The 26,307-nt window shown below is 43.3% G+C and overlaps 2 protein-coding genes and 1 long non-coding RNA gene across 6 annotated transcripts; all 3 read right to left on the bottom strand.

The window, feature by feature from the left end:
- Positions 1 to 8,405: 8,405 nt before the first annotated feature.
- Positions 8,406 to 17,428, bottom strand: cant1a (calcium activated nucleotidase 1a). 4 transcript variants are annotated; one of them, XM_029774183.1, is made up of 4 exons: positions 17,301 to 17,428; positions 10,994 to 11,656; positions 9,816 to 10,019; positions 8,406 to 9,670 (listed from the first exon to the last, which is right to left on the bottom strand). In XM_029774183.1, exons 2-4 carry the CDS (start codon positions 11,643 to 11,645, stop codon positions 9,300 to 9,302), a joined length of 1,227 nt encoding a protein of 408 aa, XP_029630043.1. In that variant the 5' UTR covers positions 11,646 to 11,656; positions 17,301 to 17,428; the 3' UTR covers positions 8,406 to 9,299. The 4 variants fall into 4 exon arrangements, with proteins under 4 accessions (XP_029630043.1, XP_029630032.1, XP_029630038.1 ...); XM_029774172.1 differs by lacking the exon at positions 17,301 to 17,428 and adding an exon at positions 14,074 to 14,258; XM_029774178.1 differs by lacking the exon at positions 17,301 to 17,428 and adding an exon at positions 12,240 to 12,586.
- A 671-nt stretch (positions 17,429 to 18,099) lies between these two features.
- Positions 18,100 to 24,422, bottom strand: syngr2a (synaptogyrin 2a). Its single transcript, XM_029774199.1, has 4 exons — positions 24,175 to 24,422; positions 21,339 to 21,576; positions 20,843 to 20,979; positions 18,100 to 20,180 (listed from the first exon to the last, which is right to left on the bottom strand). The coding sequence occupies exons 1-4, from the start codon at positions 24,271 to 24,273 to the stop codon at positions 19,968 to 19,970; spliced, it is 687 nt and encodes a 228-aa protein (XP_029630059.1). The 5' UTR covers positions 24,274 to 24,422; the 3' UTR covers positions 18,100 to 19,967.
- Positions 22,296 to 22,502, bottom strand: LOC115207232 (uncharacterized). The gene is made up of 2 exons (XR_003880945.1): positions 22,427 to 22,502; positions 22,296 to 22,392 (listed from the first exon to the last, which is right to left on the bottom strand). It is a non-coding gene; the product is annotated as an uncharacterized LOC115207232 (long non-coding RNA).
- Positions 24,423 to 26,307: the final 1,885 nt, after the last annotated feature.

Here is a 26,307-nt window from a genome sequence, read left to right as displayed (position 1 = left end):
ATATTATGTTTTTGACTGCACTGGGCCTTTAAGGGACTGAATTTGACATACTTCTTCCCCTGAGTGTTGACTGCTAATGGTATTTCTGAACGTGTGACTGTAGTCCGGGAAATAGGTGTATGAAGGCCGTTATTCCTCACTTCCTGACTTTCAACCCACAACAGGTTCCAGGCCTCTCTAACAGGCCTCTCTGCTTCTCATTTTCTCTAAATAGTGCTATTACTGTCATTAGAGGCAGCTATTCTCAGACTGAAATGTGTCTATGTAGGAGATGATTATCTAACAAGACAACTATCTTCCAGTGTAGTATGCGTAGTATGATGTAATGTAATGAGAGTTACTCGGACCCTTAATCAGTCCCTTTCCTGTGTGTGTGTGTGTGTGTGTGTGTGTGTGTGTGTGTGTGTGTGTGTGTGTGTGTGTGTGTGTGTGTGTGTGTGTGGAATTGTTCTTCTATCCTCGTAGGGACCTGAAATCCCCAAAAGTCCCTACAAAGATAGTTAAAAAAGTAAAATTCTCCCCAGTGGGGACATTTCCCAGACCAAGGCTATTTTAAGCTTAGGGGTTACACCACGGCTGTCCCCATAGCAGAACCCTTTTTGGTTTCAGGTATAATCTTTTTGGGTTCCATGTATGAACCAAAAAGTGTTTTACCTGGAAGCAAAAAGGTTTCTTCCAAGGGTTCTCCTATTTAGGTTGTAGATAGCACCTTTAGGGTTGGAATCAGAGTTAGGTTTAGGGTTAGGTGTAAGGATTCGGTTTAGAGTAAGGGTTAGGGTTAGGGAAAATAGGATTTTTAATGGAAATACATTTTAGGTCCCCACGAGGATAGAAAAATAAGCATTTGTGTGTGTGCATTGATTTTGTTTGTCATTCTCACTTAGACATGTGTAGCTTTAGAAGTGCAACAAAAATTATCTCTACACAATAGCAAAGTGGGTAGAATTGCGGAAATGTGCTGTAGAACTCCAAAAAGAAACTCTGCCCCATGGCAAAATTTGTATAATTGCAATTACATTTGTAACATAATTACAAAGTTTTCTCATGACAAAACATGTAGAACTGCAAAAAAATTACTTTAAAAGTAAAATGTTTCTGTCCACCATCAAGAGGGGGGCCACTAAATAGTTTTGCTGCGAGATGGGGGGCCCTCAACCAAATCTCGCTTGGGGCCCTCAAAAGGCTAGAGCCGCGAGGGGACCATTGGGCAATGCAAGCATGGCTGCGGGAGCTGAACATAGCGGGAGCTGAACTTTATGCAAATATTCAGTTATGTGACACGCGAGTAACCAATCGAAGCTCACCAGAGCTTCCAACCATTACTGGATTGGCTGACAAAGGCTGCTTTATACGTATCACTACTTAGCATGCTTGTTAGCACCCACATAAGGGCGAAGCTAGCATGGCTAGGCAAGTTACCCCTATATAGTGCATCTCGGCCTGAGCAATAGGATAAAGTGGCTCAGCTATGCTCGCCCTGACTAAAAGTTACGCTTCAAGTGTAGCAGGTTAAAAAACATACTTTTTTTTGCAGCACCCCTACTGGAATTCTTAGCAATTTGGTTGTTTTCATTTTTTTTTTTATCCCCTGCCTATTGCGACAACCACAGACCAGGCTCAACTTTTTAAAAATGTTTTATTTTCATTGAACCTTTATTTAACTAGGCAAGTCAGTTAAGACAAATTCTTATTTACAATGACGGCCTACCCCGGCCAAACCCTAACGACGCTGGGCCAATTGGGCGCTGCCCTATGGAACTCCCAATCACGGCCAGTTGTGATACAGCCTGGAATCAAGCCAGGGTCTGTAGTGACGCCTCTGGCACTGAAATGCAGTGCCTTAGACCGCTGCGCCACTCGGGAGCCCCAATAGGGATGAACCAGAAGATCAGTTTTAGGCTACGCCTACTGGAAATCCTTACCGTTTTGTTGTTTTAAGTTTTTTTAAAAATCACATGTGGCAAAAATGCTGATCAATCACTATGTCATACCCTACTCAGAGATTATTTAAGGTCTGAAAAGCACTTTCACTTTGGCCAGGTCAGCAGTATTTTTTGGTTGCCCTAAGAATATGGTCACTTACCTGAAAATGTGAAGATAGTTGTTTACATGCACACATGCCATAACTTGTCTCTCTTGAGTCTGTTTTTGACCTCATGACTACCAAGTATACAAAGAGCCAAAAGTGTTTTTATGAATGTCTATAAAAACAAAAACAAAGTCCCCATTATAAAAATATTGTTACAGAAGAGCTACTGTCTCGCTCTCTCCACAGACCACACATAATGCCAATGCTGTCCAGTGGTCAAGTGGTCAAGCCTCCACCCTTATTCATTGGTTCTGTAATAATTAGATGTACTTTTGAACTTTGTTCCCACAACAGTTAAAAATACATCAGAGTTGCTCTGTGATGCTGAGCTAACCAACCCTGCTGGAGCACTGAACAGCTTCTATGACTGACGTCATATTGACAGAGGTTTGCTTGACCAGCAGCGATCACAGTCAGTCTGGACTGATCACAATTGCTGGAGTGGACAAGTTTACAATAAAATTAATGTAATTACTAAATAGGATAAAGCCCCTCAAACCACGGCAATTTGACTGGTACACTTAATATGGCCGCCGGGCCACCCTTCATGGGTCGTTGACTTAAATGTGAATGTCTGTTCCAGTAATTGTATGGTTCTAATCCTTTAGAGTATCCAGGAGTCCAGTACTGTGCTAATTATGTGCTTCTAGAAACTGAAGGTCTCATATGGGGTCAGAGAGGAGTTTGGTCAGAGAGGTACTCAGCCTCCATAAGGAGTATTTACAACTGAATATGATTGAAGAAAGGACCCCATCTAGTGGAGGAATAATCAACATGGAAAAAACGTCATCCTCATCCCTGTATGTTCAAACGCCTTTTTATTCAAGTGCATGCATACATTTTATGTTAATATCGATTTTTGCATAATTGTAATCTAAGAACAGTGATACATTTGAATATGCTTTCAGCATATGTAACCAAATCAATCAAATATTGTATTTCCAAAACTACAGTACTGTCATTTCAAACTCTTATTAAAAACTGATTGGCAACAGGGCAGAATTATTAGATTTGTGGATGTGTGTTAGGAGAATTGTTGCATCTGTGCCAGGCAGTGCTATCAGATGTATTCTGGTCTCACCACGAAGCGAAAGTCATACTGGCCTTCAGGACAGGGGTAGGACAGGGCCAGACTGCTGTTAGTAGGGATCTGGGCCATGTCGTTCTTGAAGTCCTGGACGTGAAAGACATACCTGCCCTCGCATGTTAGGAGCAGTCGGTTGCTGAAGCGAACACTGTTGGTCTGGTTTTGTCTGAGGCTGCTTTGGAGAGAGAGACTGGCAGTGGGGAAGGAAATACACCTGGAACATTCTCGTTGGTTCTTAAAGACTCTTGCTGACCAACTGATGGGGTTGGTTTCCTTGGTCTGGTAAATCCCACTATTGTGGTTTGGTGTTGTGAATGACTTGCCATATTCTGGCATGGAGTGGAACTTGAGGAGTACACCACATGATTTGCTGATGCCTGATCATAAGAAAGTCTACTCCAAAAATATAAATCATTGTCCTACTAACAATGTAATTCATAAATTAACATTACTTAAGTGTGATGAATAGAGAAATGGAAATATCAGATTTCATTGTGTAGTTGGCCAACTGAACTTATCCTGGTCCCAGATCTGTTTGTGTTGTATGGCCATGGCATGTGGCATGACAATGACCACAAGAGTTGACTAGACAGTACAAACCAGGCTACAGGGAACTCACTGAACAGATTCCATGTTGCAGAGTCCAGGGACATGGAGAAGCAACAGCAGCCACAGAGGAGTGATTCAAGGCATCAGCATTTTCACCAGCCAGCTTGGGAATCTGACAAACAGATAAGCAATACAGTGAGGGTTCTCACAGTCTAGCCGACGTGTTTTTACCTTATGGTATTAACCATATTAAGTTTTGCCTCTGGGGGTGCTCTTGAGCCAAAAGGGGTCTACAATAATGGGCTCATCTCCCCACATCCATGAGCAAAACCATTGGCCTAAAGCTTTAATGTCTATATGTTATATCATCTTCCCCAACAATAACAACCACCATGAATAGGATTAGCTGATGCAATAAATGAATTACAAATAAATTAGTTTTATTCGTAAAAAAAGTAGCAAAATTGTATTCTACACAAAAATGACCATGCTGGATCACTGTATCTAGTGAACATGCTTTTCCCACTCCAGACATTGTACTGATAAGAAACCATAGCACATTTTGAACAAAATCCATTTTCTGTACATAAAGTAAATTTGTGTACAACAGACAATCAAGTATATCCAATATAATCCAATACAAAAGCAAACATTATATTCAGCACTAAGGACAAAAGTTAATCTCGTATTTTCAGACATTTGACATTCAGATTCTTGAATATCTTACCTCTTGGTGTCTTGCTGCGCGCGTCGTGGTTCTTTTAAAATCCTTGTAAAATGACACTACTTCTATATATATATATATATATATATATATATATATATATATATATATATATATATATATATATATATATATATATATATAGAAGTAGTGTCATTTTACAAGGATTTTAAAAGAACCACAGTGTATATATATATATATACACTGCTCAAAAAAATAAAGGGAACACTTAAACAACACAATGTAACTCCAATTCAATCACACTTCTGTGAAATCAAACTGTCCACTTAGGAAGCAACACTGATTGACAATACATTTGACATGCTGTTGTGCAAATGGAATAGACAACAGGTGGAAATTATAGGCAACTAGCAAGACACCCCCAATAAAGGAGTGGTTCTGCAGGTGGGGACCACAGACCACTTCTCAGTTCCTATGCTTCCTGGCTGATGTTTTGGTCACTTTTGAATGCTGCCGGTGCTTTCACTCTAGTGGTAGCATGAGACGGAGTCTACAACCCACACAAGTGGCTCAGGTAGCGCAGCTCATCCAGGATGGCACATCAATACGAGCTGTGGCAAGAAGGTTTGCTGTGTCTGTCAGCGTAGTGTCCAGAGCATGGAGGCGCTACCAGGAGACAGGCCAGTACATCACGAGACGTGGAGGAGGCCGTAGGAGGGCAACAACCCAGCAGCAGGACCGCTACCTCCGCCTTTGTGCAAGGAGGAGCAGGAGAAGCACTGCCAGAGCCCTGCAAAATGACATCCAGCAGGCCACAAATGTGCATGTGTCTGCTCAAACGGTCAGAAACAGACTCCATGAGGGTGGTATGAGGGCCCGACGTCCACAGGTGGGGGTTGTGCTTACAGCCCAACACCGTGCAGGACGTTTGGCATTTGCCAGAGAACACCGAGATTGGCAAATTCGCCACTGGCGCCCTGTGCTCTTCACAGATGAAAGCAGGTTCACACTGAGCATGTGACAGTCGTGACAGACGTGACAGAGTCTGGAGACGCCGTGGAGAACGTTCTGCTGCCTGCAACATCCTCCAGCATGACCGGTTTGGCGGTGGGTCAGTCATGGTGTGGGGTGGCATTTCTTTGGGGGGCCGCACAGCCCTCCATGTGCTCGCCAGAGGTAGCCTGACTGCCATTAGGTACCGAGATGAGATCCTCAGACCCCTTGTGAGACCATATGCTGGTGCGGTTGGCCCTGGGTTCCTCCTAATGCAAGACAATGCTAGACCTCATGTGGCTGGAGTGTGTCAGCAGTTCCTGCAAGAGGAAGGCATTGATGCTATGGACTGGCCCGCCCGTTCCCCAGACCTGAATCCAATTGAGCACATCTGGGACATCATGTCTTGCTCCATCCACCAACGCAACGTTGCACCACAGACTGTCCAGGAGTTGGCGGATGCTTTAGTCCAGGTCTGGGAGGAGATCCCTCAGGAGACCATCCGCCACCTCATCAAGAGCATGCCCAGGCATTGTAGGGAGGTCATACAGGCACGTGGAGGCCACACACACTACTGAGCCTCATTTTGACTTGTTTTAAGGACATTACATCAAAGTTGGATCAGCCTGTAGTGTGGTTTTCCACTTTAATTTTGAGTGTGACTCCAAATCCAGACCTCCATGGGTTGATAAATTGGATTTATCAACCCAATTGGATATATATATACTGCTCCAAAAAATAAAGGGAACACTTAAACAACACATCCTAGATCTGAATGAAATAAATAATCTTATTAAATACTTTTTTATTTACATAGTTGAATGTGCTGACAACAAAATCACACAAAAATAATCAATGGAAATACAATTTATCAACCCATGGAGGTCTGGATTTGGAGTCACACTCAAAATTAAAGTGGAAAACCACACTACAGGCTGATCCAACTTTGATGTAATGTCCTTAAAACAAGTCAAAATGAGGCTCAGTAGTGTGTGTGGCCTCCACGTGCCTGTATGACCTCCCAACAACGCCTGGGCATGCTCCTGATGAGGTGGTGGATGGTCTCCTGAGGGATCTCCTCCCAGACCTGGACTAAAGCATCCGCCAACTCCTGGACAGTCTGTGGTGCAACGTGGCGTTGGTGGATTGAGCGAGACATGATGTCCCAGATGTGCTCAATTGGATTCAGGTCTGGGGAACGGGCGGGCCAGTCCATAGCATCAATGCCTTCCTCTTGCAGGAACTGCTGACACACTCCAGCCACATGAGGTCTAGCATTGTCTTGCATTAGGAGGAACCCAGGGCCAACCGCACCAGCATATGGTCTCACAAGGGGTCTGAGGATCTCATCTCGGTACCTAATGGCAGTCAGGCTACCTCTGGCGAGCACATGGAGGGCTGTGCGGCCCCCCAAAGAAATGCCACCCCACACCATGACTGACCCACCGCCAAACCGGTCATGCTGGAGGATGTTGCAGGCAGCAGAACGTTCTCCACGGCGTCTCCAGACTCTGTCACGTCTGTCACGTGCTCAGTGTGAACCTGCTTTCATCTGTGAAGAGCACAGGGCACCAGTGGCGAATTTGCCAATCTTGGTGTTCTCTGGCAAATGCCAAACGTCCTGCACGGTGTTGGGCTGTAAGCACAACCCCCACCTGTGGACGTCGGGCCCTCATACCACCCTCATAGAGTCTGTTTCTGACCGTTTGAGCAGACACATGCACATTTGTGGCCTGCTGGAGGTCATTTTGCAGGGCTCTGGCAGTGCTTCTCCTGCTCCTCCTTGCATAAAGGCGGAGGTAGCGGTCCTGCTGCTGGGTTGCTGCCCTCCTACGGCCTCCTCCACATCTCCTGATGTACTGGCCTGTCTCCTGGTAGCACCTCCATGCTCTGGACACTACGCTGACAGACACAGCAAACCTTCTTGCCACAGCTCGCATTGATGTGCCATCCTGGATGAGCTGCACTACCTGAGCCACTTGTGTGGGTTGTAGACTCTGTCTCATGCTACCACTAGAGTGAAAGCACCGCCAGCATTCAAAAGTGACCAAAACATCAGCCAGGAAGCATAGGAACTGAGAAGTGGTCTGTGGTCCCCACCTGCAGAACCACTCCTTTATTGGGGGTGTCTTGCTAGTTGCCTATAATTTCCACCTGTTGTCTATTCCATTTGCACAACAGCATGTGACATTTATTGTCAATCAGTGTTGCTTCCTAAGTGGACAGTTTGATTTCACAGAAGTGTGATTGACTTGGAGTTACATTGTGTTGTTTAAGTGTTCCCTTTATTTTTTTGAGCAGTGTATATATATTTTTTTATTGAACCTTTATTTAACTAGGCTGTAGCCACATGGGTGAAAGTATTTACTAATGTAATCAAAACTGCACATCTGCAACTGGATTCTCTAAATGTAGTGTGACATCACAGGGGGCTGGTTGGGCAGCTTGTTATTGTTTTAGTTTGATCCTCAATAGATTAGACTGACTAAACCAAGAGAGGTCAAGGATTAGCTCAAACCTAATCTCATCAACCTTTGACAAGAAAAAACAATGGCTAACCCTAAATCCTAACCTTAACCTAAACGTAAAATTATTTAATACATTTGCATTATGTTCAATCAATATTCAGAATAAACAGCATTGAACAAATGACAAATGCTTTGTAAGCGCACATCCATATGACATGGTAACACACGTGCTAATCAATAACAAGGTATATTCATAGTACCCAACCTAAAAGTTGATGTGATAGTTACGTAATGCAGACAAATAGTCATCTTCTTTGAGGTTAATGTCTCCTGATTTTGTATGATTCCCAACCTCACTCAAGATAGATTTTACTCAACAAACACCAGTAAAACAAAACAGGATGTGAGTTTCTGCTTTTGTTCTATATTCCTTTAAAAAACATATTTTCATAAAAGGTCAATGGAGTCACGTAGGCAGGTTTTTATTTTTTGCATTTTCATTGTTGGACATAAAAGACTAAAAACACCAGCAAATCAGCTCCAAGTGATTTTAATTTAAGAAATCTGTTCCCAAGTCTTCCCACGCATAACAGAGAGACATGTGATCATATACAAATGTAAGCAAGGTTTGAAATGATTATGTTTTAGTCAAATATATCTGCTTGGGCTTCTTGTGGTCAATTTCCAGTCTACAAATGATTTGTAATTATATTCAGGCCCACCGACCATCCACTCAAGAACAAAATCATCCCACCGCTGAAACTAGTCCATGATCCCTGACGTAGGGTATAGTGTCCTGAAGTACATGATTTTATGTAGTAAAAAGTAAGACGAAACTGTGTTATACATTGGGGGGAAAATACAACAAATCCATTATTTCCTGGATGTACAGTATCTGCATTTTATGAGTTAAATCACATTTTAAGATGAATTGATTATTTGTACATTCATTCTTACAAAGTCTACATTACTTTAGAAGATAGCCGTTGGCGTAGGTAGAGGATGGCCATCAAGAGGACATTCTCAACTAGAGGACTTTGTTCAGGTAGCCTAGGCTACTCTCGGCTCCCATTTACTGAGCAGTTAGAATGTCTTGGCCGTGAAACTTTGAGTTGAGTTCATTAGGGCATGCAACAAAATTATTATTTTAAACGTTTTGCAACATAAAACGAAAAGAATTACAGGTAGCCCCTCCCTGTTTCAGTCCGTTTTCTTCCGTTTGATGGCTAATGAACACGTCCCTGCTCAAACTCAGGTCACACCCAAATGGCTTCTGATCCATGATTGATAGATTGGGCTACGTGTCGTCTTCACAGTCAATTAACAAGCAGCAAGTTAACTTTTGAGTGCATGGAATGTCAACAACTATGTTCCACATAGCTACTATATGTCCTCAAAAGGCATCGGCTCAGTCTCTTCCTTGTTTTCCTAAATGAACTCCAGACCCTCATACTTCACGTCTCCTATCTTGGTTTCAGGTAACAGGATCTGGCCGTCCAGTGTGAATGCCATTATGTACGAGGCGATTTTCCCAGCGTCCTCCTCCGACTTGAGAGCCACGATGATCTGATCGTCCGTGTCGGGGACAAACTTGAAGGAGGAGAAGCCGTGCGTGGGGTTATGCGGGCCCACCCGGTTCACGGTGACGTCCTTGAAGTCCGGGGAGCAGCTGAGGACGAGGTTGGCAGCGCGGCGCTCGTCGGCCGTCTCATCGTAACGCTCTTTGCTAGCGCGGCGTGGGAGGAAGAACCAGCGCTGCAGGCTGTCGCTCCACGCGGCCGACTCGTGGATCAGGTAACCTGGGGAGAGAATGTCATGAGAATCTGAATATCATAAAGAATGCTAATAGTTTGCAGAGATAACTCAAACTGTATATGCTAGGCTAACACAGTCAGCATAGCCTTTGCAGTTAGCGTTAGCATGGTTAGCATTTGCAGCTCTCACCTGGAGGTTCGATCCCAGCTGCGGACCTCAGGAGGTTGTACTTGGGGACCCAGTTCTGGTGCTGCACGTCCCCCCGATGGCCCACCACCTTTACCCACTCAGGGTTGTTGTTGACCACCTCCCCCGTGGTGGTTGTCCACTCTTTCCCCAGGCCACCCACGTACAAGTGCTCATCCTTCACCGCTAGCCACTCAGCCTTGAACCCTGACAGAGGGTCATTGGGACACACATCAAGATTTTATGATTCACTGAACTATTGTACAGACCTTTCAAATGCACTAAAGAGTAAAAAAGTATTTAAGAGAAATATACTCTCCCACTTGGCTTACAAAGGATACATACACTGAGTGAACAAAACATTAGGAACACCTGCTTGTTCCATGAGATGGCTTTCACCTGGTTAGTCTATGAGCCCTCAGTGTAGCTGAAGGGGAGGAGACGGGTTAAAGAAGGATTTTTAAGCCTGGAGACATGGACTGTGTATGTGTGCCATTCAGGGGGTGAATGGGCAAGACAAAATATTTAAGTGCCTTTGAACAGGGTATGGTAGAAGTTGCCACAGGTTTGTGTCAAGAACTGCAACACTGCTGGGTTTTTCATGCTCAACAGTTTCCAGTGTGTATCAAGAATGGTCCACCACCCAAAGGACATCCAGCCAACTTGACACAACTGTGGGAAGCATTGGCGTCAACATGGGCCAACATCCCTGTGGAACGCTTTCAACAACTTGTAGTCTATGCCCCGATGAATTAAGGCTGTTCTGGGGGCAAAAGAGGGTGCAAGAAGGTGTTCTTAATGTTTTGTACACTCAAGTGTTTACAAATGAGAATGAGATCCAACAAATTCCATTGCCATGGTTGTGGTCTACCCCAGATAAGGTTCTTCAACAGACCCCTTAGAGTAAATAAACAGATTAAGTTCCAAATCTGCCTGCCTGGTCTACACAGTGAGATACTCACACAATCCCAAATCGACCCCTAACCCCTACTACATATTCACTTATGGAGATCTGAGAGGATTAAATAGGCATAAGCAATATGGTGAAAATTCTATCTACCCTATTAGAAGGCAAGATGAATCAATTACCATATAACTTATACCTACTCAATCCTTTCAGATCTACAGGAGTGCCTAGGAATCGATTCTGCACTTGAATTTGGCTCATCTGCCTCACTGACCTTTGGAGACGGAGCCGTCCCCGTCAGGCAGGATGACCCAGGGCACAGCCTTGCTGCCGTCGATGTGGTAGACCACGCCCGTTCGGTCATCCACGCTGTACAGCTTCCCGTTGAACACCACCAGCTCTGACAGCTCCATGCCCCGGCCCTTCTCCGCCAGGTGGCTCTCCAGCAGGACCCTCTCCGCGTCCCATTCCACGGCCACCTTGGTGCCACTCTCCGACACCAGCAGGTGGCCCCGGCGCATGTAGCTGAACCACGTCAGCTTCTTGTCGCTGCGCGAGTCCGTGTCCAGGTCGGCGATGACCCCGATGCGGTAGCGCGTGCCCTGCGGCGTCCGCTCGGGGGTGCTGAGCGGGTAAGTGTCATTGTAGCGGTCGGCCGCCTCGTCCACCGCCATCCCCGTGTGGCCAGATTTCCAGTTACGGGAGCTGGGGGCCTCGGAGTGGGAGCCCGGGTTCAGGTGCATGTAGAGGAGAACCAGGGCAATGGCCAGGGTCAGGGCTACGATGGCCCTCAAATTGAGGCGGAATCGGGGGTCTGGGGTGTTGGTCATGGAGGCCAACATGGGAAGTCCTCCGACTGAGATGCGCAGGGGGTTCATAGACGGATCATTCTGCTCCAGTTGGGTGTAGCCTGGAGAAACAGGCATGGGGGAGGGACCTGAAAGGTTAGGGAGAGGAGAATGGAAGGGTCACAGGTCTGATTTCTAAGGGAGAGGCTGCCCTCCTCAGCTACAGTACACAGGTAGAATCTCAATTGTATTTCCTTGATTCCTCTCCTCGCCTCCTTCTCACCCACTCACTCACTCACTCACTCACTCACCTCACTCACACCAGTAGTTAGATAACCATGTATTGTTGTTATTACTTTGGCCTCGATCCTATAGACAATCAGTGAGTTGACTCTCTATCATCATGCTTATCTCATTGCAATTTTGAGAGAAATATAGCAGCTTTAGAATCTGGCGGCACTATAACAACCCCACAACCGCTGAATAACTCCTTGAAGATGGATTAGGTGTTTGATTTAACATTTGTTAAGTCTTTCACAAGAGACTAATATCAATGCCATCAGTGCAGCACCAAATCAGTACATAAACATTCATAAAAAGAAATAATGTGTGATATTTCACACCAGACAACATACAATACACACCAGCTTCATTCAGATCCAACTTGCCTGTAAAAATCTGAAAATAATGATATAATCTCTGCTCACAAGGATGTTCTTCTTTAAGGCTCACCTCTGTCCATAAAGCAGACCACTGAAATAACACTAGCTTGCAGATCCTGAAGAGAATGTCTATGTACAAACAATGAGAATCCCACAGCTCAGTTCTGCTGTGAAGGAGGAAGAAGTGGTAGCTACAGGTGAGACCAATAGAAGCTGGCCACAGGTGTGCAGGCAGTGTGTCGACGTGGATCCTGGGAGTGGCCCATTCAGTGACATAAAATGGGACAATATTTCGTGTCGAACAGGTAAAGCAGGAAAGATAGCAAGTAGGCACCCGGAAACCACCCCCACAACCATGTCACTCAAACCTCTCAGTCAGATGAGGGTGTTCAAAAACTAGCCTACTTTTAGGATTTGGCTAAGCTAACAAGTGGTGAACAGGTAGAGTAGTCTTTATTAACACAAGCGTTACGCTACACCCGCAATAACATCTGCTAAACACGTGTATGTGACCAATAAAATTTGATTTGGATTTATTATCCCAGAGGGACCTAATCTCAGTATCAAATCTCATGTGTTCTGTTTACCAGATACTCAATCGACGTCACTCGTGAGAGAGATAGCCAACAGGCGACAGAATAAGGCAATGCAATCCTGCCTGCTTTTTGATACATCTAAATAAGAAACTGTTTGCCACAGCATTATCGGTGGCTTTTTTGATAGAATCTGTCTCCATACATCTGAAAACATTTATTCTACACTCAATGTAGCCTAAATGTTGGCTGATGATTCAAACTGAATTCTTCCTCTTCTCTATGTTTGATACATACTTCAGTCTGAGTCCGCCATCGTTGAAGTCATTTGTGGTGACGTCAAAATGATGGGTATTGTACAAAACACAGTAATTGTAACAGTAACAGTGATTAGTAACAGTGATTGGATCATTCCTAACCAATCAGAGTAGCAAAGCCAATGACGAATTTAAGTATTCTGGCTCTGGCTCAACTCATTGGTTTCTGGGACCAATCAGAACTGTTAGAATTTATTTCCATTCTAGAAATCGTCATGAGGTACTCAGATCTAGATTCATTGCAGAGAAGAAACAAATGCATGTGGGCGTGGCGTAGCCTAAATGTTAACTGAAAAAATGTCAAATGTGAATCGGGGTGAAAGGCAGTATCGAAATCGAATGAAGCATCCATTTGAAACGCGCTCTCAGAAATACACCAACGTGTACACCCTCAACAATATCTTTGTGACCTCGCTTTGAGTCGGTTCCAGGAGCGACACATCCTGTGACCAGGGTAAAATGTCTCTAAAGCCAGCAGCAGCAAAGCACCAAAAGAGCCTTCTGCTCAAAGGCTCTTTTATACCAGGACTGTGGCCAGGGCCCCCAGCCAAACTGAACTCCATTATGACACCCTGAGACTCTCTGCTCTGTGGCAGACTTCCCTCTCTGGCATGCTAGTCTAACACACAGGCACGCACCCAGCAGCTGGTTGAAACTAAATCACCTCAGGCACTTCTTAGTGTGCACCCACACTAAGAAGTGCCTGAGGTGTGAGCATGTAGGTCCTCAAACAAACACACGGCATCAATTACAGGGTAAAGTATCTGTGATGGATGGAATCCCAACTACAGACATCACACACTATAGTACATATCTCCAACATGTCTCTCCTCTAGCCAGGTCCCAGATCTGTTTGGGCTCTATAGCAAATCCTATGGTCGTTGTCATGCCATACATAGGAGTAGGTGAGGTATAGGCAAGCACGCACAAACTGATCTGGGACCAAGTTACCTCTTCTCCATATAGTACCTCACAACAAACTCCTCAAATCACAGAGTCCATGCAGGATCTGCTGTCACTGAAACAAACAAGAGCTCTGGTAGTATGGAGTTACCCTTTCTTCTCCTCCTCCTCCTTCCTGAATGCTGGCCGACTGTCATCTCAATTCCACAACCGCACCAATGGACCAGCTACACTCTTCTGTTGCCCTAGAGTTAATTGAATGCTGAGCAGTGAACTCCTTAGTTATCAGCTGAAAGGATTGGCTGTGCAACCGTGACTAAGGGTAACAACAAAGGTAGTGAACTTTAACTAGACTTGGGGGATTAGTATTGATTAACCACCGCAAGTCCAAAGGGGAAAACCTAGCATGTATTGTCTTGCTTGACATTTGTACATGTGTGAACTGCAAGTCTAGGTAAAGTCAACATATTGTTCCTCTAGTCTGGCCTCGTTCCATACTGTATGATCTGTAGCCTGGCCTCGTTCCATACTGTATGTTCTGTGGCATGTAGTCTGGCCTCGTTCCATACTGTTTGTCCTGCTGAAAAAGTTTATATCGTTCAACTTTTCAACATGACAAGGAATGATAGGCTAAAGAGTTGGCTATAGAACATACAGTATGGAACGAGGCTACAGACTACAGAACATCAGTATTGGACAAGCCCAGACTAGAGGCTACAGAACAGACAGTATGGGAAGAGGCCAGACTAGAAGCACAATCTGTTGACTTTACCTATGCTTGCAGTGCACACATGCACAAAGGTCAAGGTTCAAAATTCACTGATCTAGTATCAGCTATTACTATAAAGACAATCTCCTATTACTATGACAACTTTAGACCCGAGAACACACCAAGGTGTGTCTGCGATGCAATTACAGCATGTCATGATGGCGGTGTATTCAAAGTAGCCTGGCCCTAGATCTGTTCATGCTACCAAGACAATGACAATAGCAGTTAGTAAGACAGCAAAAACAGACCTGGGAGCAGGCTATATTATTCAAATAGGTTACCTGCGGAGTGTTGACTGGTAAAACCACGGTGGAAGTCTGAAATGCATGGACTATAACATGTTTTGTTTTCATCGTTATAATAGGTCTACTTTGTTATCCACCCACTCTGATCATCCATTTGAATGGTTTGGTGTTATTTTAAAGACTTTGTGATATGTTTCCCTGCACTACAATGCACTTTAAAGTAATTGCCCATTGTGTCTAGATGTCTATTCAATTTGACCTATAATTAATTACAATATGAGTAAAATTGTTTTTTTCCATTTAAAAGAAAAAAAGTAGTATGTTAAAAAGCAGCTTTTCTGTTTTTGAATGATGTGGGCGCACCTTAACCACAGAATAGTGTGGGCGTATGCTGGTCATTAAAAATATTCACAAGCAGACTGCTGATTGGCCAGCTCATCCTCCACAGGAGAATGACATTATCCTCTATGAGGATATAGCCAGCATATCTGAAACAATATATATCTTCTCCAATTTATACTTTGGCCACAAATACGAGTATAGGATGAGTCAACAACATTATTTGGGTATGAGGTAACAGAATATGAACTTTTAAAAGTGATTTTCAGTGGACAGTTACTTTAAATAAATATGAATTTGAGAATTTCACCCATGTCAGGATAAAGCAAAGGAGAAAGTTAGTTACACTCAGATATCGGTTCTAATTATAAACCACTGTCTCTTAGCAACTTTTCAAAGAAGGGCAACATCTGCAGAAATGGTCTTCAACAGCCATATCAATGGACTTTGGAGCTACAAAGGTTATATGTCATTAAAGGACACAGGTGTATCAAGACAATAAATGGTTCACTGTGACTGCTGTTGGGCAGGGGTTGCAGAATGAGAATAGACTAACTGTTTTCTGCCTTTCAACTGAGCATACCATGTGATGGTACCTGATGGTAGCAAATTCAGGGGTAGCCCTGACCGGGACTCGAACTCGGGCCCAGCTACTCAATAATTTATCTGTTAGGCCAAGAGATCCGAACCTCTTGACAATGTTGCTAGGTGATTAACCTCGGGTAGCAACATCGTGGGAGGCATCCCGTCTGTCTAGAGACTACTAGGTGACAGGTTAAGGTCACTGCAATAGGTCTCTAGGCCTAGTTGTTTCGAGTTATTTTGGATTGCCATAGTTTATGCATTTACATTGTTTTGAATATGTTCTGCTGTAGATAAATGGTGTTGAATGACAATATTCACATACAAGCATTAACTATTCAAAGTAGGCCCATCTTTCTACTGATTATGACCTTGTCTTTTACATTCCTGCAGTTATAAATGACAAGACTAGATACTGGTTCTACCTACAGTGCTGTGTGATCATGTGGTTGGTTTATAATGGGTTTTACAGCAGTGTTAGACTGGCAGACTTCCACTAGTATTGCGCCTGTATGTCACCCCTTTGCAGTTATAACATCGTCCACTCTTCTGGGAAGGCTTTCCACTAGATGTTGGAACATTGCTGCGGGGACTTGCTTCCATTCACCCACAAGAGCATTAGTGAGGTCGGGCAATGAGGCCTGGCTCGCAGTCAGAGTTCCACTTCATCCAAAAGTTCTTCAATGGGGTTGAGGTAGTGTTCTCCTGACCCAGATTTGTCCTTCGGACTGCCAGATGGTGAAGCGGCAAGCTTTACACCACTCCAGCCGACACTTGGCAGTGCACCTGGTGATCTTAGGCTTGTGTGCGGCTGCTCGGCCATGGAATCCCATTCCATGAAGCTCCCGACTAACAGTTATTGTGCTGACATTGCTTCCTGAGGCAGTTTGGAACTTGGTGTGGAGTGTTGCAACCAGGACAGACTATTTTTACACGCTATGTGCTTATAAATACCACTTTCGGCTGAGCCATGCTCCTAGATGTTTCCACTTCACAGTAACAGCACTTACAGTTGACAGGGGCAGCTCTAACAGGGCAGACATTTCACAACTGACTTGCTGGAAAGGTGGCATCCTATGACGGTGCACGTTGAAAGACACTGAGCTCTTCAGTAAGGCCAATCAACTGCCAATGTTATACACCTGTCAGCAGCGGGTGTGGCCGAAATAGCAGAATCCACTAATTTGAAGGTGTCCACATACCTTTATGTGTATATATAGTGTATTTTAAAACACATGCCAACTCGAGCCCTGATTATCACACTACTGACAGATTAGTGAGTAGGCCTAATTCGAACATGAAAAGAGGAAGCACATGTGACAACATATGAGTGCTCCCGTTTAACTAGGATATGCTCTAGAATTGTCGGATAATATTAAATAAAGGCGACACGAAGCTTCATGGATGTGCAGCGGTTATAAATAATGTTAGAACGATACTCACTACAAGTGATATGCCGCCAAATAACAGTCCGATATTGGTTTGATTGGCGACAACACAGCTTCGTTTAAATCTAGGCTACAGTGTTTAGTCTCCATCGTTGGCATCATTTGGGAAACCATGGGCTACTTCCTTGTTCAGTGACAGTATAAAATAAGTCCCGCCCAGGCAACGACATCTACCTAGCCTACGAATTGAAACGCATTCTGGATTACTATGCGCTGCTTGCGTAAACTGTGGATGAAAGCGTTTCAGTTGTTTGCAACTTTGAAACGTAACTAATATGCGACTTTCATTGCAATGCAGCTGCAACAGAACATCTAAAATCATTGGCCGTGTTCGAGAGGAACAAAAACCGTAATGTATCAGGGTAAAGTGTGACTGACTGATCAGTAGTTATCTATGATGCAAGGTTTCTTGTAGATCAGTCAGTAGGTAACTTAGTCGCATGCAATGTCGAACAAGCTCATGTCCATGATAGCAGTGACGGTGCTAGACTTCAAATACCACACACTATGTTAGTAGTGAAAGGTTCTTGGCATTGGCATAGATTAAAAATTGACAAGTCATGGGATGTTTATGTTGCACAATGTCTGTGTTTTCAGTAAGCTCCGCGTCCAATGTGAAACATAACTAGAGGTGGCACAGGGCTCACCCAGAGAGAGAGCACAAATAGACTTACTAGTTCTAGTTGTAAACCTTATTTATCTACTTTTAACCAGCTCCTTTACTCTCCCTCCTTAGCGGCTGCTCAAATATTTGCCTTTGGAATACACCCTTATTAAAAAAAATTGAGTCTCCAAACAGGAAAAGCCTTTATTTGGCAAAGATTCGGCCAGTGGTGTAGTAGGCTTTTATAAGGCACTTTGTGCAACAGACTGCAAAGCTTCTCAGTGCAATCTTGAAACCCAAGACAGAGGGCAAATTAGTGGTGAGATCACTTCATCAGAGAGAACGTAAATAAATGAGCTTGTACCAAAGATATACCAAGAACAAAGGCAGGATCATATGTCATTTTTGATGAAGGTTCTTAGTCTGGTACTGTATGGAAGGCATTGTCATGCCCAGGAGGATTAAAAGGCATAGGTCATTTACAAAACAATTTTAAATGTAATATCGTCACAACGCTGCCTGAGGAAGACTAGACGAAACACGTTGCAGTTGTGTCCTAATGTAGTATGCTGACTGCTCCCATATGTATTATTTTGTAAATATATTCTGTTAATAGTTCACTAAAGTTTATTGCGACGTACTGGCCGCCTACTCGTTTTCTTTCTATGGAATACCATTACAATTCAATATACTGTATATATTACCTACTAGATGGTATTTTCTGATATGAGTTTGTCTGAAAAGGGGTGTGTCGGGGACAAGAACACTCCAGAACTGAATAAAACCTTTCCAAGGCACGTTCGGAATAGATGAAGGTAGGAGACAAACAAGTTGAGGAGAGGGCCTTCCTGATACTAAACAGCACACACCCTCATTTACCATATATATATATATTACAGACACGTTTGAAACTACAATAAAAAATTGAATGAAAGGGTTAACGTGACCCGGGAGCATGTTCTAGAAATTACATTCAAATGACAAAAAGATAACGTGTTATCCAATTAACCCCACCAAAAATGTACAGCTGGTTTCCAAGACCAAGAATAATAAACCTATTCTTGGACCAAAATCTACTTGAAATGGAGATGTTTCATTAAGCGTGAGTTTCAGTCCAGGAGTAGGTTTAAACTGGGCACGGGAAATAGGCTCTTAGTGAGTTCAGCGGTGGGTTTTAAAAGCACTGATACAGTAGTCGTCAAGGGTAGTATTTTTCAGACAGTGCACCCATTATTGGGACAGATAAAAGTATGGGTTTGCAGAGAAAAACAAAAACAGTCTTCGTTTGTCAATAATTTAGCAATACATTTGATTTCTAGATATATGGCAATAAGTTCTGATATCCTGGGCTGGCTATAACATTGAAATACATTGAAATTATCAAAAGGTATTTGTATATGCACTATACCATATAACTGGATTAGGCAGCATAGAAAATACAGTTTGTGTCCATAGCATAGCCTCATTATATGCAATAGAAAGCAATGTTCCCAGCGACAGCGACATATGTTTTAGTAGTTTGATCTGAACTTCAGTGTCCACACGACTGCATTACATATGTTACAAGACAAACAGTACAAAGAACAACAGAAATAACATATGGCAGTTACCTCAAGTGGTGATGGCACTCTGAATCTCATTTTTCCATGGCATTCTAGGTTTTACCCTAGTAACAGTTTTCCTTAGATTCTACCTGAAGCTCAGCTCAGGCCCTCTAGTTGTATGTATAAAAATGCAGCAAAATATCCATTCACAATCTAAACTACAATATGAATACCAACTTAAATCATGTCAACACACCCTTCATTATGTAAGCGCAACACCAGCTATGACTTAAACAGTTAGGTAAAGGAGAGGACCAGTGGAGTGCTGAGATCAGTCCACATAGCTGAGGCACCATAGCCTGGTCCCAGATCTTTTTGTGTTTGGCATGACAATGACCGTAGGAGTTGGCAAGACAGCACAAACAGATCTGGGACCAGGCTACAGGCACCAAAGGCAACTTAAAACCCCCAAAATATCCTCCCCCCCAAATCTGGTCAATGGTTCAGTCCCTCATTAAGACGGGGGCTGGTATGGTGCTGGATGCTCTTGGTTTTGGGGGGTGAAAGGGGACTGCTGGTAGCCCTCTGGCCCACTGGTGGGGTACGGGGGATAGGCGGAGGTGGATGGGTAAGGGGTGCTGTAGTCATTGGCTGGGTCTGTGTAGCCCTGGTCAATGTCATTCACTCCATGGCGGTATCTTGTATAAGCAAATGTAGTCAATAGAGCCTGTGAGAGGAAATATTGGTAAATACGTTTTTAAAAATCCCATAACATGTCACAAAGTGCTTATACAGAAACCCTGCCTAAAACCCCAAACAGCAAGCAGATGTAGAGCATTATGTGAATGTTACAATTACTGCCAGAGAGTGTTGTGTGTAAGATAAGTAGAAGATTCTAGAATGCCTGGTGCGCTGGCACATTTGATTTATAAGATCTAGCTGGACAAGAGACAGCCATGAATCCTGACTGGCAGCCTCATCAGTGATTAGCCTCTCCCCATCTGTAGTTCTATGTGAATATGTGTCTGAAATGCTATGCTACAGTATTTAAGCTATGTACAGTTCCAATTATATAGCTGCATTATCACTGTTAATATGTACATGTATTCTCCTTTCCTTATAGAACCACAAAGATAACTTCTATGTTGTGTGTAGCTGTGTGGTGGTGACCAAGAGATAATAAAGCTCTGGATAAGGACTCATCTGCCTTGTTCTTGCCTGACAGCCTGTAGCAAGTCAGAACGCTAACAATCAGCATGAATTACTAGCGGGTGAGAGCATTCACTGTCGACCGCTCAGACCAGCTGCAGCTAGCAGTTTCAAATAGTAACATGCCAGTTGAGAGAAAGAAAGAGACAAAAAAAAACAAACAGAGAAAGACTGACTCACCCAAGTGACAATGGAGAAGAAGGAGAAGGTCACTACGGCTCGGGCGGCGTCAACAGGGATGCCTGCTACTTCGGTGGTGTGAGACCACTGATTGGCCAGGACACAGAAGCAGATGAACCAGAACAACGTCCACACTCCTGACAGACAGAGGAGGGAAAGTAAAGTTTATGGTAACATTTCCTCCGAATTTCCTCTTCATAATACATTATAAGTGCATTCATAACGCCATATGAGCAACTACACTATGAGTGTAGTTATAGGTGTTTATAAGCAGTGCACCTTTAGTAGCTATGTCGTTAAGTATAGTGAGTTATGCATGGCATAAGGAATTATAAACCTGCTTATAATGCATTATAAGGAAGCTCGGCTATTCATAGGAAGTGTTGCCAAGATTATCGTTGAAAAATCTAACCATAAGTCTCAGTTCTGGGTGCCAAACTACATCCTTACAGATTTAGCATTGGAAGTATCACTCAAAAAAAAAAAATCCCCTAACCAGAGAAGACCAAGTCGCCAGTGACAATGTTCTTCCTCTCTTTGGCGCTGCTGATCTGAGGGAAGTAGGCGTCCAGTATGATGAAGACGACGCAGGCGAGAAAGGCCAAAATTCCGATACCCACTCCGAAGCCGCATGCGCTGTCATTCCCGTTGAACATGCATTTGGTGTCAGGCAGGTGTGAAGGGTTGACATAGCCTTCTCCAGTGATGGTGGCAAACACCACTATGGAAAAGAGCTGAACAGACAACAACTTGTCTGTTAGAACACCTTGGGGTCCGTCACATAGGCCTGTTATCATATAAGACTGTTATCATATCACATAGGCCTGTTATCATATAAGACTGTTATCGTATTATCACATAGGCCTGTTATCATAAGAGAGTTATCATATTATCACATAGGCCTGTTATCATATAAGACTTATCATATAGGCCTGTTATCATATTATCACATAGGCCTGTTATCATATAAGACTGTTATCATATTATCACATAGGCCTGTTATCATATAAGACTTATCATATTATCACATAGGCCTGTTATCATATAAGACTTATCATATAGGCCTGTTATCATATTATCACATAGGCCTGTTATCATATAAGACTGTTATCATATTATCACATAGGCCTGTTACCATATAAGACGTATCATATTATCACATAGGCCTGTTAGCATATTATCACATAGGCCTGTTATCATATAAGACGTATCATATCACATAGGCCTGTTAGCATATTATCACATAGGCCTGTTAGAATATAAGACACGTTGTACTAGGTGTAGCAGTGTTCGACAACCTGTAACCAATCACATGAGGACATACAGTATGTCCTGGGGAAAAAAACATGAAAGGTAATATGTCTGGAGGGATGCGTAACGGTAGAGGATAACTTCAAGGGGAGGGTGTTCAAGTTGTCACATGAACAAGTACAGTGAAATGCTTAACTTTCAAGCCCTTGTGTGTGTGTGGTATGATTTTATGACATGGTCACAAGAGTGTTACAGTTCAGTATGTGACTGATATCTGGGGCTCTGGCTCAGGGGTTGACCTGTAGTGGATGTGGACAGCCTTATGAAGCCGACCTGTAGTGGATGTGGACAGCCTTATGAAGCCGACCTGTAGTGGATGTGGACAGCCTTATGAAGCCGACAAGGTGGATGTGGACAGCCTTATGAAGCCGACCTGTAGTGGATGTGGACAGCCTTATGAAGCCGACCTGTAGTGCATGTGGACAGCCTTATGAAGCCGACCTGTAGTGGATGTGGACAGCCTTATGAAGCCGACCTGTAGTGTACGTGGACAGCCTTATGAAGCCGACCTGTAGTGTACGTGGACAGCCTTATGAAGCCGACCTGTAGTGGATGTGGACAGCCTTATGAAGCCGACCTGTAGTGGATGTGGACAGCCTTATGAAGCCGACCTGTAGTGGATGTGGACAGCCTTATGAAGCCGGCCTGTAGTGGATGTGCACAGCCTTATGAAGCCGACCTGTAGTGGATGTGGACAGCCTTATGAAGCCGACCTGTAGTGGATGTGGACAGCCTTATGAAGCCGACCTGTAGTGGATGTGGACAGCCTTATGAAGCCGACCTGTAGTGGATGTGGACAGCCTACACCCACCCACCGCATTCTATCGGAATTCCCATTGGAACCCTTTGGACAGCTATAGCGGTGCGTGGGTAAAATGCGTGGGCTCACTCAGTTTAGCTCAACGCTGATTGGCTATTATTTTTATTTTTATCAAGGGAAGCCAACTGCTTGCTGGCTTCCCTTGCATTCAATGCTACAGGCGGCAACAATGTCATGCTCCTTTAGACCAGACCGCATCAGATATATAGTGCTCCTCTGTCTCTGTATGTGTAGCCTGTTTCACTCGATCGGATGCTTTCTCCAGTGAGACACATCAGCCACTTGTGAATTGAAGGAAAATTGTGAAACACAGAGAGACGAAAAATACATTTCTTTTTTTCTGGGTAAATTTTTTGGGTTGCCTGGGGCAAGTGAACTGAGCAGTTGCAAGTTGCGTTGAGCTTGCTTCGCGGTCACCCCATTGGGTTTTTAAGTGAAAACAACCAAACTGGGGCCCCATGATCTGTATCCCATGATGATTTCCGATTGGTATCTTTTCCGTAAGGGCTTCAGCTTTTGGTTAGCTAGCTCAGTGCATCCAAGATCCATTTCTTCTTGACATTGAAGTGTAATGCAACATCAATGAACATGTTTTTCCCATTAAACTAAACATATTGTCTATCTTATAATAATAGACAGTGGCATGCAAACAAATTGTCATCACAGCTATCCTTGCAGGACTTTTACAGGGGTAAGGAAGTTGATGGGATGACCGTGGTGTGGTGGATCTGTCATACTGACAGTTGATCAGATAGTAGCTAAACAAACCTCTTCCAAGTCATGCGAGCGAGCTAACGTTACAGCAGCAAGCTACTAACATCTGTAGCTCAACTAACATCATCAACAGGTGGCAAAACGCTTAGTTTGGTTGACACAACTAACGTTGAATCTGGTCACGAGGAAAACTTCCCATATAGAACACAGCTGGATAGCCTGTTAGCTAGCATTAGCCAAGTGTCATTCGCAACTTTTCCACAACTGCAACAACATCACAAACTAGAAAACTCTTGCATGTTCTGTCTTCTTACCTCGACGCGCAATGCTTTTCCATAAAAAGACAATACAACTGTGATGTGTACTGTAGTTAAAAAGACAGCTAGATAACTACTGTAGCTACTTAAAAAGTTTCCCAAGATAACGCGGCTAACTAGCTAGTTAGGCAGTTAGCACGCTGGCTGTCAACCTGGAGTAAATCACTCACCCAGCTCAAGATGCGGACTATGGTTTGAGGTTTTTTAATAAAGCTCATAAAATCGAAGGCACCTCCGGCCAGCGAGGCCCCATAGGCACCAGATTCCATTTTATATGTCTTTTTTTATGCCGATTAATATGTCCCGACTTCAGCTAGAAAATGACTATGCGCAGGGCTCATTTGTGAAGTTGCAGGTCTTTGGTTTTGTTTTCACTCTCATTTCCCGAAAAGTTAAAGAACCGCCCCCGACCATGACCACGTCATCTCTAGTAAATCTTTTTCGAAGGACAAATAATTGCTTCAAATAAATAGGCATACTGTTACTCTCACTGTGGCCTTTTGACCGAAGTGTTCAATATTGTAACCTTATCACACATTTTCAAAGGGTTTGTACAAAATAAATAAGCCTATATCCTCTCTCTCTCTCTATGTGTCTGTGTCCCCTTACACACACCCCATTGTGTACACAATGGCTTGTATCTTTATGAACTTGTTATCAACTATTCGTTTTCACAAGCTTTGAGAATAATAGGTAGGCTTATGTAGCCTACTGGCTGACATCATTGTGGTGTGGAAGAGAGCAAGATAAACAATAATTCTGGATATAGTGTATAATATATCATTCATCTTTATTGTCAAGGCTGTAGCTCATCATGAAGGCAGTATTTGCAATGATACCCCTAGGAACAACCACCTTCCATAGGCTATGATGGTGGCATCTACAGGAGGTTGGTGGCACCTTAATTGGGGAGGACAGGCTCATGGTAAAGGATGGAGCAGAATTGGTGGAATGGTATGAAATACAGCAAACACATGGTTTCAATGTGTTTGATGCCATTCCATTTGCTCCGTTCCAGCCATTATTATGGTCCGTTCTTCCCTCAGCAGCCTCCACTGGCCTCCCAATCAGCAAGGATGCTGCCTTTTGATTGGGACACAGACTGTGTAATGTGCTTTGGGCATGAAAACATTGCATATTGACCACCAAATAGAAAACATTTATTGGTGTTGTTATGAGGTCTGCATATCACTGTTATTCACTTCAATATTTTAGATATCGTCTCAAACAACTGCTATCATATCCCACTTTCCATTCATAATGTAGGTTTACCACTAGATGACAGCATAAACACACATAAGGGATTCCTGCTGTGAAAGACAGACAGTTTATTGTGGATTATATATTCACTTCATTGTATTCTTTAGTGATGTGCCAATGGACTGTAATGCAGGATTGCAAATAGAATGTTACATTGACTTACAAAATGTATTCAAACTGTTTAGAATTAACTTCACATTAATTAGAAAATATTTTATTAACGTTTTCGAAACTTTTCGCATAATGAATACACCTCTAATGAGGAGAATGTATTTCATTGGTTGAGTCTGCGCCAGAGAAAGCCGCTCGAGCTGAAAGTTGCTAAATTGAGAGTGCCATGCACCGTAGGTGTGAACAAACGGGCAGAATCTCTTGCGTTTGATTGGTGTTTTTGGGGCTGTGCATGGCAATCTTAAAAAATTAAGTCTTCAAAAATGGTGAGGGGTAGAACATACATCGATAATGCAAGTCTTATGCATCAAACTATTCAATTTGAAGTTACTTTTTGCAGTTACAATACACATGCCGTTTTGCTAAGTCATAGGCTACTGCCTATGAACAATGATTCAGAAGTTTAGTGTACTGACTGGTGTTGGTTCTATTGTGTTTCCATCTGGAAACCTGTGGAAATGGAACTAACACAATGAATACCTTCTCAGCTGTTAATCAGTGGAGGCTGTTGGGAACAGCTACAGGAGGACGGGCTCTGTGTAATGGCTGGAATGGAATTATTGGAATGGAGTCAAACATGAGGTTTCTGTGTGTTTCATACATTTCAATGATTCCATTCCAGTCATTACAATGAGCCCATCATCCTATAGCTCCTCCCACCAGCCTCCACTGCTGTCAATCACTTAGAAGCCTCTGGATGAATTTATTTAATACATTTTGTTGGATAGCTTTATATAAAATCCAAAGGTATTCCAGAAACTAGTTATTAAAAATATAAATTCTGTATTGTTGTTTTTCTTTAGGTAAATGAACTCAACTAGATCCAAGAGGGAGCTTAAAGGGGCTATAAGCAACTGCTACATACATTTTTG

This window comes from Salmo trutta, chromosome 1 (genome assembly GCF_901001165.1).
Source record: "Salmo trutta chromosome 1, fSalTru1.1, whole genome shotgun sequence".
In the NCBI taxonomy this organism is placed as follows: domain Eukaryota; kingdom Metazoa; phylum Chordata; class Actinopteri; order Salmoniformes; family Salmonidae; genus Salmo; species Salmo trutta.
Note: the sequence above shows the minus strand (reverse complement) of the source record. Positions and strands in the feature narration are given on the sequence as shown.

Excerpts from the sequence above, each read along its gene's own strand:
- cant1a (XM_029774172.1), bottom strand. The coding sequence starts at position 14,119 with ATGACAGTCGGCCAGCATTCAGGAAGGAGGAGGAGGAGAAGAAAGG. Across the intron at positions 11,657-14,073 it reads GAGGAGGAGGAGAAGAAAGG|GTCCCTCCCCCATGCCTGTT; the intron begins GTAACTCCATAC and ends CTAACCTTTCAG. Across the intron at positions 10,020-10,993 it reads GGACGGCTCCGTCTCCAAAG|GGTTCAAGGCTGAGTGGCTA; the intron begins GTCAGTGAGGCA and ends ACCCTCTGTCAG.
- syngr2a (XM_029774199.1), bottom strand. The coding sequence starts at position 24,273 with ATGGAATCTGGTGCCTATGGGGCCTCGCTGGCCGGAGGTGCCTTCGAT. Across the intron at positions 21,577-24,174 it reads TAGTCCGCATCTTGAGCTGG|CTCTTTTCCATAGTGGTGTT; the intron begins GTGAGTGATTTA and ends TTGTCTGTTCAG. Across the intron at positions 20,181-20,842 it reads TCTTCTCCATTGTCACTTGG|GCTCTATTGACTACATTTGC; the intron begins GTGAGTCAGTCT and ends TTCCTCTCACAG.